The sequence below is a fragment of the Pleurotus ostreatus genome, assembly GCF_014466165.1.
Source record: "Pleurotus ostreatus strain PC9 chromosome Unknown scaffold_3, whole genome shotgun sequence".
NCBI classification, from domain to species: domain Eukaryota; kingdom Fungi; phylum Basidiomycota; class Agaricomycetes; order Agaricales; family Pleurotaceae; genus Pleurotus; species Pleurotus ostreatus.
Window position 1 is genome coordinate 954,184 of NW_023503158.1, and position 14,007 is coordinate 968,190.

Consider the following 14,007-nt stretch of genomic DNA (forward strand, 5'->3'; position numbering starts at 1 on the left):
CTATGTAAGGTGCGCATACTGCATTATTATAGGCTGCTACCTACATACGAGGCATCCTGGCTTAGAGATGATCTCAGAATATTCTTGATGTGTGTCTTGCTGGATTTATCCTCGGATACAACGGGAATAGACTACTGTGCCGTACCGCAAGTAGACCTAATCATGTTGATCAATGGTCAATCAAGTTACAGCCTGTCGAATGAGTGAGAATACCCTAGGTGAGCGTCAATATGAGAGAATCGTATAAAGAGGACACAGTGGAAGACCAATAAACACAATAAATGGCACCCAAGCAAGCATGAACACCCAAAGAGACCGTCGGGAAGGTACCGCTAGCTGTTCGAAAAGACCGCAAGCTCCCAGAGCCTCATCGATGTTTTCAGGGGCTCATTCATTGCAGATCAATTGCAGTGTGGTATAACTGGGAAAACGTAAAGGGAGAGTACGAAGGGAAGATTTCTGTAGCCTTGGGGAAACAATATGTCATCAAATTTAATGCCCTGGAGGTCTATCCCTACACCGAAGAGACTCAGGGCTTTTCAAATAGCCCCTCAGGAAACATTTTCGCTGGGAAAGTTTACGCCTGCATTTCGCGCTTTCATCTCGCTGGTAGCCCATGCGCACAGTGCTTGGTCGATGCGGTCGAAAGGTTCGTCGAAGAGTACGGCGAAGACGGCAAACTCCATTTCAATGAAGCCGTAAGCAACGGAGAGTTTATGCTCAACGTAAACGAGAGCATCAATGCGTCTGTCATTGGATGCGAAGTCAAGGATGGAACCTACCGAGTTCTCTTCAGATACGATTGCCTTGGCTACAATCAGAGCACCATTTATGAGACGATGTTGACCTCAATCGACTCCACTCCACGGGAAGGTTCCCCGGTCGAAATTAAAGCCTCCATTACCACCTATTGGGACGGAGGAGCAGAGGACGTCCATCAGGCGATAGGCAAAATATTGACGATGCCCGATGTCGTGATCGATCCCAACTTCGAAGAGAACTACGCAGCGATGGGGCCCTATTTCCGTGAATTGGAAGGAGAAGTTCGCCAACGTCACTCTTGAATACTTTAATGGTGACAAGAATTCAAAGACGACGACTTGCTCAAAGAGAAGTGCTTACATCGAAAACGTTTAAACTGTGGATGGTCGAAACCATGAAGACTCCCGGCATTCACGAGACCTTCTTCGAAGATGGCGTTTGCTACATCCAGGTGAGCGGCCGAACGTAATTCTCTTCCGCTGATGCTGGATTTCCCACCGCAGACCACTGTAGAGAACTGGGAATATAACCTGCCATCCGTCGGCGAGGGCCTGGTGGATTCATTGTGAAGGTGATAATAGATCGTCACATCCGTGTTATAGATGCATGTGAGGCAAATGCAGCGAGGAAACCTTCGACGTTCGTGTAGAAACTGTTATAATAATATTGCAACAAAGCAGTCTAGAGAACATACCTTACTGCAGGGTCCTGGGCCCCAAAAATGAAGAGCAACAACTTGGATGTAAACTCAGACTCGGAGTCCGACTCGACAGGCGAACCGGACAGCCATGCCGAGGTATCCTGGCAGTGTTTGGCTCTGTTGTGGCACGCGTCTTGTGGTCATCGTCGGAAGTGCCTCTCACCTTGAGTCCACCGTCAAAAGGGTTCCCCCGCAAGCTGAAGAGTGTTGCAGACCAACAACGCATCTTCGGGACCCGCTTTAGGCTTGCGACAAGATGCCCGACGCTCAGATTTTCAAGGTGTGAACTTTGTCATTCTTCCGTCCCTTCAGACTGCATTACGCGAATATCTTCTAGGCAACCTACAGCGGAATCCCCGTGTACGAGATGTACGTGGTATATGACACGGACTGACACGCAAACTAAAACCATTTTCGCGCTCAGGATGTGCAAGGGCGTAGCGGTGATGCGCAGGCGCTCAGACTCTTGGCTTAACGCGACACAAATTCTCAAAGTCGCTGGTTTCGATAAACCTCAGCGTACGCGTGTATTGGAGCGCGAGGTTCAGAAGGGCGAACACGAGAAAGTTCAAGGAGGCTATGGTAAATACCAAGGTAAGTGTCTGTCTCACTAGCCTCATCCCCGCCATTGAGCCGCAATCCCAGGAACATGGATACCCCTTGAGCGGGGCCTTTCACTGGCCAAGCAGTATAATTGCGATCATATCCTGAAGCCCATCATTGAATTCCAACCAGCTGCCAAGAGCCCACCATTGGCACCTAAGCATTTGGCCGCCGGCGCTGCTCCTAAACCTGCACGTCGAGCACCGCCTCCCGAATCGGCGTCTGCTGTCAACACAAGGTCGTCTCGTAAGCAGGTCGCCGATGTGGTAGCCCCAGTGGTGGAACAGGAGCCACTGTCACCTCAAGCCTCTGAAGATGGAACAATGACGCCTTCGCCATCCGAATCATCATCAAGCTCCAGAACCCCGTCGCCGATCCATAGCCCACAACCATCTCATGTCTCGCTTGCTACGGACACCTTGTCTACGGCCAGCGGCCGCAGAAAGACTCGTCCAGCTGCCAGCACACCTGTTGACGTTGCCATGTCCGGTGACGAGCTTCCTTCCAAAGCAAACGGTATCGAGGACAGACGGCCCTACGGTGATCAGATGCTGGAGTACTTTATTTCCGACTCTAACGATGTTCCGCCACTTCTGCTCAGACCTCCGCCTGATTATGACCCTAACATGGCTATTGACGACGACGGACATACGCCTCTGCATTGGGCGTGCGCAATGGGACGCATTCGCATCGTCAAGACTTTACTATCACTTGGCGCCGACATCTTTAAAGTCAACAAATCTGGTCAAACTGCCCTAATGCGCAGTGTTATGTTCGCGAACAATTACGACGTCCGCAAATTCCCCGAGCTCTATGAGCTCCTCCACCGCTCGACTCTCAACATTGATAACTATAACCGAACGCTCTTCCACCACATTGTGGACGTCGCCATGTCGAAAGGCAAAGTGCATGCTTCCAGATACTATATGGAGACGGTCCTGGGCCGATTATCCGAATACCCCAGAGAACTAGCCGATATCATCAACTTCCAGGACGAAGACGGCGAAACTGCGTTGACTATGGCGGCGCGCTGTCGTAGTAAGCGTCTGGTCAAGATTCTCATTGACCACGGAGCGGACCCGAAAATAGTCAATAATGATGGTAAAAGCACAGAAGATTATATTTTGGAGGACGAGCGATTCCGCTCCTCCCCCGCCCCTCCTTCACGCACCCAGTCTATGTCCTTCCGCAATACGCACCCGGCTTACCATACCCCCCATCCTCCGTTAAATTCTCTCGCCGGAACTAATGGTAGTCTGCCACTCCACTACTCCGTCGCGGCCCAAAGAGCCAGCACACGTTGTACCAATGACATGGCAATTATGCTGGATAGTCTAGCCGCATCCTTTGACCAAGAGCTTCACGACAAAGAACGGGACATGGCGCAAGCACACGCCCTCCTCACGAATATCCAGCAAGAAATATTGGACAGCCAGCGAACGGTGACGAATTTAAAGGTCCAGGCAGACAAGCTCCCTACTGCCAAGCAGAAGTTGCACGACATGAAAGACGAGCTACATGCCAGGATGGGGATGCGCTATCGCCTAGGTTGGGAGAAGTGGCTAAAGGAAGAGGAAACGCGTGAAAAAGACATTCGAGACGCGGCTGGTGGGGAGCTTGTCCTCACGGAAGCCACTGCTTCGTATCAGCCGGACGATAGCGCTGACGGGGTGGAAAGCGATAAAAGCAGAGGAAAGCGAAAAGCCCCCTCTCAGGCTGAGGATATCTCTGATTTACTTCTACTGCACGAGGATATACCAACCGACGAGGGCGCTTTGCATCAGGCCTGCGAGTCACTGCGGCGAGAGCTTTCTCAATACAAGAAGAGACGTATAGAGCTCTTCGACGAACTTGTCAACTTCCAGGCAGAGGCCGACACCAGTGAGCGAATGACCGACTACAGGCGACTGATTGGCATTGGGTGCAACAAGCCTCCGGGCGAAGTGGACTCTGTGCTCGGCTTGTTGCTCGAGGCAAGTGCTCTCCTCTGACGACATTCTGGTTTCACGCTAACCTTATCTTCAGACCCTAGAAGCAGAAGAACCAACAGCATCGAGTATTGCTTGGAATACTGGCAGGCAAATAGTGATTGGTTGAACGACGGACCCGTTGACCGCAGGCTGTTTATTTAATTATTTAGTTGTTATGCTGTGTACGCTGTTACTCTTTTGAATCTGTTGTAACTGTAAATCTGCCCCACAAATCAATTTCGACATTTATCCCCTCCATCTTCTCTTTAGCTGATCGTGACAAGAATTCCGCCTGACTGTCACGGAACGGAACGCGTTACTATGTCACGCTACCCTTCGGAATCGGCGCCTGCCATTTTCATTCCGCACGAACTTTTGGATTGATTCATATGTCGGCCGTCTTCAGCAGGAGGGAGTTGCTGGGTGCTGCAACCACCTCCCCATGGACGAAAGACTTCCGTCACCTCAAAAGCTTCCCCCGACACTGGCTAAAACGCTCTAACATTCGCGGCGACCCCGTCTTGAAGTCTGTTCGACCCGCCGACCGGATAAAATACTGGAATATTGTCCCGGGGGACCAGATTCGCGTCCTTGGTGATAAGACACGCACTCTGCGCGAGGTTTTGAGTATAAACCGGATAAGCAACAGGGTATTCGTGCGCGGCACGCCGAACGTGAGTTCCCCGTCCGTTACTTTCTGTGCTGTTTCCGGAACGTTGGGCATACTTTGATAGGCTGGTGAAGAGGTTAAGCCAGGGAAGGTACCACAGAGCAAGAACTTCCACTACTCGCGGTGTCAACTATTTGTTGGCAACTATGAATTTCCAGCAGATGTTGGGTCCACCGAACCTCGCATCCTACCGTATGAGCCCGTATTAATATTCCTCTTATGCACTAACTTATACTCTGTTGCTTTAGTGTCTATGCCCAGCGAGTAGGGACAATGAAACCATACTGGAATCGACGGTGTCATCGTTATGAATGGACACGATTCGCAACGCGAACAGTGCCTAAAATACCGTACCTCGCAGACGAGAAAATCACCATACCGTGGCCTCGACCTGACAAACCAACCCCAGCGGAACGTAAGTAACCAAAGGCACCGTTCACTCGTCACTATACTGATCAACCACTAGCGGGTGCGTATGATACCCAAGCGGATGTTGTGTCAGAAGTCACGTATAAGCCCCCTCAATTCCCCGTATCTCTTCGAGGGCCGCTACCTAGGCCTCCCCCCGAGCAAAAGTTCCTGAGGGCGTTGACGTTACCCGAGGGTGATTTCGCAGAATTTGAGGATGCGCCAGTGGAAGTCTTTCTCTCAAAGGAACTCGCCAACCCCCATTCTCGCGCCAAGAAGCAGGCTAGATGGCAGGCTTATACATTGTTTACGAAGACCCTCCTTCAAGATTACAATGCTGCAGAACTCCGTAGTCTCAATGGACGAACCCCGAGAGAAGCCAAGGCTGAGGCTGCTTGGAAATGGAGGGCTAAGCTGGAAGAGTTGAAGAAGGAGCAGAGGAAACAAAGGTGGAAGCACAAGGCTAGCGTCGCAAAGGTAGAGAGGAAGAATACCAGGAAGGCGAGAAAGGAGCTGAAGAAGAGAGAGAGGCTTACGGCAATGGTGCTGGAGGATGCTCCCAATCAAGTGGCACCAAAGAACATACAGCTTTAGGCACATATCCCTTACATAGCACCGGGCCTCCATACATAGACGATAGTCGCCTACTACTCTGCTTCTATAACCGTGACATATATAGGCGCTTATTGTCACTTCCCCTTCATGCAGTCCCAGTGACAACAAGCTACCTTCACCTCCATCATGTCGTCCTTTTCAACTGAAGCTCTGTACCACTCGATACCGCAAGCCCCAGTGGCGGCGAATCCCCTTGCGCCGCCAGCCGACGCAGAGATTGATGATGTACTTGAGCTTCAGGAGTCAGATATCCTGCAACCGCCGCAAGATCCTCATGCCGAGGCGCGAATAGGCTGGATTCACTTCATTCTGGGAGCTGTCATTCTCCTTCCATGGAATGGTACGTGACGGCTCATGGAACGAAGTCTGAATGAAGTCTAACGTGCTCTATGGTGCAGTCATGATCACCGCGACTCCATACTTTCTTGCTCGGCTATCCGGGTCGCACTACAGGGGCACCTTCAGCTCGTATCTCTCGACATCCTGTACCGCGTCGAACTTTGTGTTTCTGGCTCATGCGACAATTACATCCAAGAAGGTCATTCAGCCTGCTTTATCAACCTTTCACATGGTAACCTGTTCATAGGTCCCTTCAACGCGGATTCGCCAGTCGACCATATGGCTAGTGGTTATGACTTTGTTGCTAACTCTGAGCACATTCGTCACGATATCCCCCGGAATCTTCTTTGCCTTCGTCATCATTAATGGTATCGTTCAGGCCGCAGCAGGATCGTACCTGCAGACTGCCACGATCCAAGTTGCGTCGCTATTCGGCCCCCATACGGTTCAGGCGATGTTCACGGGTCAAGGTGCCGTTGCTGTCGTAGTCAGTGGCGTGCAAGTTGTGAGTGCAACTGTATCCACCTGGGGAGCTAGCCAGGAGACCATCTCGACCTACGTCCTCGGTGATGGCTCGGCAGAGGAACGCTCTGCATTCATATTCTTCGGCCTATCCACTCTCTTCCTGCTTTTCAGCTTAGCCGCTCATGCATGGCTAGTCTCCATGCCCATCTACAAGACCGTTGCTGCGCCTTTGGAACACAAGGCTATCACGGGTAGCACCACCGATGAAATCCAAGGTCTCGTATCCGGCCACAGGCATGAATTCCACGATGAGAAGAAGCGGATAATCCGCGTTGCACGCTTGAATGTCACATACGAAGTCGCCGTGGCCTACGTGTTCATTGTCACCCTGGTAAGCACGCGTTCCTCTGTCAATCGTTTCAATGTGTTCATTGCAGTGCGCAGGCTGTCTTCCCTCCAATCACCGCTTCAGTGCAAACCACCAACCCAACCACGCACCCCCTGCTCTTTAGTGCTATCCATTTCCTCATGTTCAACATCGGCGATTTCTCTGGCCGATATATTTGCTCGTTCCCTCGACTTCTCATTTGGGACTCAAAGCGCCTTTTAATGCTTTCCCTGGCTAGAACAGCCTTTATACCCTTGTTCTTGATGTGTAATGTCCAATCATCGCCAACCAGCTCACCCACGACACCTATCATCAACTCAGACGTCTTATTCATGACCATCCTTCTGGCATTCGGGGCTACCAACGGATATTTATCAAGTCTTTGCATGATGTCTGCACCCTCTTTGGAGCACAACCCGAAATTGCAAGGCCGTCGGGAAGATGTCGATATCGCGGCAACAGTGGCTACTTTCTGCCTCGTCGGTGGCCTGGCAATGGGCAGTATCGCTAGCTTTGCGGTCAGAGCTGCTGTCTGTAATTGTAATCCTTTCGTTTCATGATAAAGTACGGTAAACATTTTGCACTACTTTGTAGAAGCCATTTAAATATGCCAAGGACATAGCATGCGGTCATCATATCATAACACATCTACTAATGCTAGATTGTTCATACCGTAGTACTCCGTTCGCCCGTCCAGCGTTTTGCAATAACCATAGATATCAGTACAGTACAAGTAAATTCATCCGCCCCCGTCAAGGCTAGCTCGCGTGGCTTTGAGACGTCCTCGCACGAAAACATAAAGCTGCCTTATGAAACCATCCTAGTGTCGTACAAGCAAATCCATCTAGTGCGTTGAAAGCATGGGTTGCCACGTTCCGTAAGCAATCTCTTCTAGGTGGTGGAGTTGTACGCGGTCCCAGGATACCGGTATAATGTTTGCCTATAAGGGCGCTCAGTACATCACGCAGAAAACGTGAACAAAGCGTGCAACAAACCTGGAGGTAGTGAACACATGCCCGTGATACTCGACGTGCCAGCGTCGACAGGCTTACGCGTCCGTCATACTTGTCCAATGGGATCTCGTATGTCATGGAACTATAACCAGCCCACTACATCACTCTGTTAGCGCATGAACCCCAAACCCACACCCGCGGAACTTACCTTGATCTTCAGTAAAATTCTCCCGCGGTGGTCGGGATGGAAGTCGTAGTATGAATATGCGTCGTTGTTGGAGAGCCGTTGGTGGGATTGTGCCTCAGACAAATTGATCCCAGCCGTGAATGCTCCCTTTCGCTTGAACTTAACGTGTAGGGAGCTAGGTGGGCGGTAGTTCTCGATCTGTGGCCTCGCGGCGAAGGAAACGGATGAATAACGCCGACTTCGACGACTCATGCTCGGGTGCATCATCGGTGCCATAGAGCCGGGTGGTACCGTCGACATCGCCCTGTCGTCTGCATAGTAGCCATCGCGGTAGCCCACATCGTCGTAGGCTTCGTTTGCAGGTGAGCCAACGAAGCGTCAATATCCAACACAGTGACTTACCCTGCATAGGCATACCAGGAGTCGGTTGTCCATACATAGGATACGACGGCTGCCCATACTTGGAAAAGTATCAGTATGTAAAGGAAAGGGCCCTTCGTGCAAAAGACGAGCATACCTCAGCCATCATCATATTGTCACCAGCACCATAAACACCTGGGTCGCTGTAGGGGTAAGGGGTTGGTGCGTAAGACATGGACCCCCGACGAGAAATCTGTCTGCCCATGTCGTATGCAGAATATGCCATTTTGCAAAGAAATTAAGGCGAAGACGAGTTGTATGTGTGAATTGCTGGATGGCGTGGTGGTCCGAGTGTCTTTTATAGCCGGGTCGCTTTGAGTGGCGACAACGAGGCTGGGAGGTCTCGTTTCTCCAAGCCGCCTCGAGGATGCTTCGAGGACGGCTGATGTGACCTTTGAGATCGTGCATCGTTCCCATGTCTTAAAGAGCGGAACCCTTGCATGTAAGGCTATGCAGTGGGTCCTTTCACGGAGCCACTGAAATCTGGGGTTCAAGGGTACATCAACTCCTTCTAAACGCCTCAGCAGCGGTGTATGATGTTACTAGAACCAGGACTTTTTAAAGACCACCGTGACAATGCGATAGAACAATTCAACCTGACATACCTAGAATTGGCGTCGCCGACCCGCGTACACAATGTCGGGATAGCTCTGTGCCAGGTTCATCAAGCTTGTTCCTTGTGTGTAAAGTGTAAAGTCTATTGAACAGGTCCAATAAGCGCCCACAACCTTGGAGCTTCATTCAATGGTGCAATGTACGGAGTGGGTCGCAAACTCCGTCGTCGTACCGAGGCTCTCCACTGGAACGCGTCGAATCGCGAGCTTCTGGCTATCGTCGGATTCTTCAACGCGTCGGAGTCGTGTGGGAGGCGTAAAAGTCTCGGACGACGAACTTTGCTCGAGAAATCATGACAATGGGGACTGACCACTACCACCCGACCTTTATATGTCTTTGCCATCTGGTCTCATGGAAAAATCCCGTCTCGCGTTTGTCAAGGCCTTTAGGCCTTTCATTTGCACAAACGCTCCCGTCACCAAAGGGCCTAAAGCACCAGCGTTGCAACTACGCCGGTGGACGCAATTCCTCAAACTGCTGCAAATGGCCTTGCGCTTGCCTCCTGGAGAACTATATCGCTGCTGTGCTATATTCCGAATAGCTTTGTTGTTCCAAGGTGTTGGCTATCGCTGCGGAAGGCAATGTGTGTTCCGTCTTTGGCGTGGATTTATTGCTAACCTCACGTTTGCTCGCAGTTGACTCGATGTTGTCTCCCCTCAGAAGCTTTGTCTTGGTACCTGGCTTCCGTCTTGACCCGAGCGCAGTGCTCCTTGAGGTCACTGTCTTTGCGTCAGCTCCCGGAACTTTGGCGGCCAGCCATTGCTCCTCCAAACTCTCTGGATCTGGATACATTTGAAGTTTCGGCTCAACGATAGCTAAAAATTTGACCAGGGGCGTTCTTCCCATGCTCGCCTCCTATCAGACCCAATACCGTGAAGCGAAACATGAAACAGAGTGATTCAGCCACAGGAGGGGCGTTCTTCTAGTTCGTGCAGCTATCACTCGTTTTCACAACACTCCGAACCTGTAGGCGTCGCAGTTCTGAACGGTGCAAGCGTCATGTTCCCTTTATTGTGGCAATAGTACTCAACTTTCATTTCGCCGCATTACATTCGCCATTTGTTCCTCCCCTTCTGTGAATTCCGTCCCTCGAATTTGACGTTCGAGGCGTGTGTCGCTGCGCCTGTCACTAAATAGCTTCTAGCAACTTCCATCTTTCAAGAATAATCCTTGGGTCCTACGAAACCCTTGTCCAGATGGGAATCCTCGCTGCGCCCTATTCCCATCTCGTCCTGCTCCCGGCGACTGTTGTCCAGCCGTGCTACCGTTGACTCATGGAGTATGTTCATGCGAAGAGGCGGCATGTTGCGACGGCAGGTGTGTAGCTACATCACGCAACAGAACGGCAGCGCTGACGAATCTAAGCTTCCTTGTGCCGAACTGGTTGGGTGTTGATGCGTCGATAACGCAACGTTTTCACTACCAACAAAGTCGCTGTTGTCGCACGCTACTTTGATTGAGTAGGGTTTACGATGGCATCATTCAATGTTGGAATCTACGGTATGTTCCCTGCTGTGTAGCTCTGTCAGATGATGATTACCTTGAATCAGAGAGGGCAGACTGCAACTGTCTCCTCACTTTGAGGTATTGCCAGTAGAATAATCATGACTTAGTTGCTGAATCGCACTTCGCACTGCAAGCCTATGCTTACCCCACCCGGACCCCCCACACTATGAGTTACGCAGGGTCCAGTCAGAGTATGCATGACGCGAAATGTATTCCAGACAATCGGGTTGGCGCTCAGAATATCTATGTAAGCTGATCATGCATCGGTACCTCCATCCTCACATCGAACATCCACGATCATGGCCACTCCAGATTTCGCATCGTTCCAGAAAACCTTCGCTGGCGACATCGTTACCCCCGAGCACCCGGACTACGCAAAGGCAATTGCTCGTTGGGCGATTAATGCAGAACGGAAAGCAAAGATTGTAGCATACGTTAAGAATGCCAACGACGTAGCGTTAGCCATTAAATACGCTCAAGCTGAAGGGCTCCCAATCGCCATCCGTGGTGGCGGCCACAGTACCATGGGAGGTAGGCTTCTACTTCCTTGCCCCATACTTCCTTCATCGACCACCCATTGACAGGTTCATCCTCCGAGAACGGTCTTGTTATTGACCTGTCCAGACATTTGAATACAGCGAGGATCGACCCAGAACAGCAGCTGGCCTATATCGGCGGTGGTGCTGTGTGGGCTACTGTCGATAAAGCCGCTATCCAGCATGGGCTTGCGACGGTCGGGGGAACTGTCAATCACGTAAGTTAATCATCATCATCGTGCCGAAGACCCATGCCAATTATTCCGCGTCTTCAATCAGACTGGCGTTGGCGGGTAAGTACCACTATTGGGAGATGAGATATGATCGATCATTGATACTCAACGATTTGCTTGTAGACTGCTCCTTGGTGGTGGATTTGGATGGCTTACTCCCGCCCATGGACTGACCATCGACAATCTCGTACAGGTGAAGTCACGCTTATCTCATATCTAACTCGGGTACTTACAGGACTCAAATCAGGCGACTATCGTTGCCGCAGACGGGGTCGCTTACACTGCCAGTGAAACTGAAAACCCTGACCTGTTCTGGGGTATTAGAGGAGGTGGTAGTAATTTCGGTGTCCTCGTAGAAGCCGTTTTGAAGCTGCACCCTCAACGACGGACCGTTTTCGCCGGTCCGGTGATTTTCAAGGGAGATGTCTTTGAGGAATTCATGGCAGTCACGAAGAAATGGTGGGAAAGTGGGGTTTCTGACAAGGAAGCCATCCACGAAGTGTTCACGGTAGCTCCAGATGGATCAGGCGTATGTACTTTCTATAACTCGCCTATTATCACTGCTAATCATGCCGTCATACTTGCCCTTTAGCCTTGCGTTGTCGCAAATTTCTTCTACAACGGATCGGAAGCTGAAGGTCGAGCGAATTTCAAGGAATTCTATAACCTAAGTAAGTCAACCAATGCTACATGTTATTTCATTGAATGACGACCACCTTCGATAGAACCAGTGGTAGACCTCGCTCGTGAGTTGCCCTACGAGGAATTAAACGGGATGCAGGTAAGTGTATCTTTTTGATGAGTAAAGTGCTCCCCCCAAGCCGTCCATCTTAGAATGCCCTAGTTGAGCATGGCAGCGGACGTTATTTGAAAGGATCATTCTTCACGAAGATTGATGTAGAATCGACGCGAAAAGCGTGGGATCTAGCGGTGAAGCACTGCAACAGCGAACACCAGGGAACGTTGATCCTAGAATTTGTCAAGCAAGACAAGGTGAATTCGGTCTCCCCGGATGCGATGGCGTACACCCTTCGGGGTGGCATGAATGCGGTTACTACGTGGGTGTGGCAAAAGAACACGCCCGAAAACTTGGCATTCGCACACAAGGCAGGGAAAGAAGTCCTTGAAGCCATTAGCCGTGGGCAGCAGGCCAATGCGACAGGCAACACGGCTAGTTATGGGAATTACGGTACGGGACTTCCCGTGGATGTGGGCCGCATCCAATGCTCACGACCTTATTTCCTAGACCATGATACCCATGTTATCGGTGATGAGAATGCTGGTCAAAGTAGAGCTCGAGCCTTGTTCGGCAAGAATTATGAAAGGCTTCAAGTTCTCAAGAAGAAGTATGATCCCAACATGATCTTCGACAAGTGGTTTGTCATTACACCATCGTCCTAGAACCATCACCAGAAATGTAGTTGTCTACCCAACTGTAATACTAAACATCCATTCCATACCATCATCCCAGTCTTGGTAAAAGGGTTTTCCTTGACAACAAGGATATATATTCCTTCTTAGCTGCACTTTGTTCCTTGAGGTAAATATGTTGTTTATCTCCGCGGTTGCCAGTATGGTATCAGCCTTTCACCTTCGAAATCCTGAGGTATGGGTGTGCTGTAAGGGGACACTCCTATTTTCCCCTTTTCCCCCTGTCCCGTCCCCTTCCTCCTCGTCCCTTTCCTCTTTCTTTCATTCCCTTTCCTTTCCTTTCGTCCCCTTTCCTTTCCGCTCCCCTTCCGTTCACTCCCTTCGCATCCGAGCCTCGTCCGGTGACTCCGAAGTCTTCCCGCGCTTCGGACGCCTCAGACTCGCTCGGACTCGCTCGGACTCGTAGATACACTTCGGGGCTCGTCCGGGCTACCTCCATCTTCCTTTCCCACTTCGTTATTCCTTGTCCCCACTCCCCCAGGTCGCTGGCACGGCTCCTGTACATTCCCCTTCCACTTCATTATCACATGCCCCCTCGTACCTTGTGATATTCGTTCGTACCTGTGGCTGGTGTACTGTACAGTTACCCTTCATTCCTCCCACGCTACTACAGTATATACTTCGCTTCCTAGCATGGAGAATCCCCATCCTGTTCTCTTTGGATTCTCCCTCTGCTAGGTGAGCAGCTCTCTCATGTATTGTAGTTAGTCTTATTCATTTCTTTGGATTCTCCCTCTGCTAGGCTTGCACTGTGCGGCCATCTTGAGGTTGCCCTTACATGTGCGGTCATAAAATGTACAGGTGTCACCATAGGTGATAGCCGTGATTATCTTGAAATAGACACATTTAGTGTATCAATTGTGAAGTGCCAATAGATACACTGACTCCCACAGAAGCAGATTGGCCTGCGAGGACTAAAGTTGTTGATCAACCACCAATCCTTCCCGGTTCAATTTCTATGGGGGATTGAGTATATTTGTCATGATTTTGCTACTTGATGGCACTGAGCTCCTGAGTGGTGTCCCTACTTCCAATTAGGAGCTTATTGTCCTTTCTAGTATTCTTCTGAGTGGTTTACTGAGAGATTACAATCAACTGACTAAATTGCAGGACAATTATCCTGAGCACTCAAATTGCAATTCATGCAGTTCAGATTTATCATTCTGTGGAATCTCACCAGGTAGTGCAAGCTAGGTTGTGTTGACT

At 50.5% G+C, this 14,007-nt stretch overlaps 6 protein-coding genes across 6 annotated transcripts; 5 read left to right on the top strand and 1 right to left on the bottom strand.

Annotated features, from left to right (window-relative positions):
• Nucleotides 1-298: 298 nt before the first annotated feature.
• PC9H_004775 (uncharacterized protein) lies at nucleotides 299-1,064 on the top strand (the record flags this gene model as incomplete). The annotated part of the gene is made up of 2 exons (XM_036774357.1): nucleotides 299-326; nucleotides 412-1,064. 2 exons carry the CDS (start codon nucleotides 299-301, stop codon nucleotides 1,062-1,064), a joined length of 681 nt encoding a protein of 226 aa, XP_036632859.1.
• A 654-nt stretch (nucleotides 1,065-1,718) lies between these two features.
• On the top strand, nucleotides 1,719-4,056 carry PC9H_004776 (uncharacterized protein; the record flags this gene model as incomplete). Its single annotated transcript, XM_036774358.1, has 4 exons — nucleotides 1,719-1,742; nucleotides 1,800-1,831; nucleotides 1,887-2,056; nucleotides 2,108-4,056. 4 exons carry the CDS (start codon nucleotides 1,719-1,721, stop codon nucleotides 4,054-4,056), a joined length of 2,175 nt encoding a protein of 724 aa, XP_036632860.1.
• Nucleotides 4,057-4,424: 368 nt separating this feature from the next.
• On the top strand, nucleotides 4,425-5,707 carry PC9H_004777 (uncharacterized protein; the record flags this gene model as incomplete). The annotated part of the gene is made up of 4 exons (XM_036774359.1): nucleotides 4,425-4,709; nucleotides 4,770-4,897; nucleotides 4,954-5,120; nucleotides 5,172-5,707. 4 exons carry the CDS (start codon nucleotides 4,425-4,427, stop codon nucleotides 5,705-5,707), a joined length of 1,116 nt encoding a protein of 371 aa, XP_036632861.1.
• Nucleotides 5,708-5,854: 147 nt separating this feature from the next.
• Nucleotides 5,855-7,480, top strand: PC9H_004778 (uncharacterized protein; the record flags this gene model as incomplete). The annotated part of the gene is made up of 4 exons (XM_036774360.1): nucleotides 5,855-6,068; nucleotides 6,127-6,266; nucleotides 6,315-6,923; nucleotides 6,977-7,480. The coding sequence occupies 4 exons, from the start codon at nucleotides 5,855-5,857 to the stop codon at nucleotides 7,478-7,480; spliced, it is 1,467 nt and encodes a 488-aa protein (XP_036632862.1).
• A 284-nt stretch (nucleotides 7,481-7,764) lies between these two features.
• PC9H_004779 (uncharacterized protein) lies at nucleotides 7,765-8,706 on the bottom strand (the record flags this gene model as incomplete). Its single annotated transcript, XM_036774361.1, has 5 exons — nucleotides 7,765-7,860; nucleotides 7,916-8,029; nucleotides 8,082-8,410; nucleotides 8,463-8,520; nucleotides 8,578-8,706. 5 exons carry the CDS (start codon nucleotides 8,704-8,706, stop codon nucleotides 7,765-7,767), a joined length of 726 nt encoding a protein of 241 aa, XP_036632863.1.
• A 2,194-nt stretch (nucleotides 8,707-10,900) lies between these two features.
• Nucleotides 10,901-12,771, top strand: PC9H_004780 (uncharacterized protein; the record flags this gene model as incomplete). The annotated part of the gene is made up of 9 exons (XM_036774362.1): nucleotides 10,901-11,132; nucleotides 11,186-11,355; nucleotides 11,417-11,430; nucleotides 11,494-11,563; nucleotides 11,618-11,899; nucleotides 11,963-12,041; nucleotides 12,096-12,151; nucleotides 12,205-12,559; nucleotides 12,617-12,771. 9 exons carry the CDS (start codon nucleotides 10,901-10,903, stop codon nucleotides 12,769-12,771), a joined length of 1,413 nt encoding a protein of 470 aa, XP_036632864.1.
• Between the last annotated feature and the right edge of the window lie 1,236 nt (nucleotides 12,772-14,007).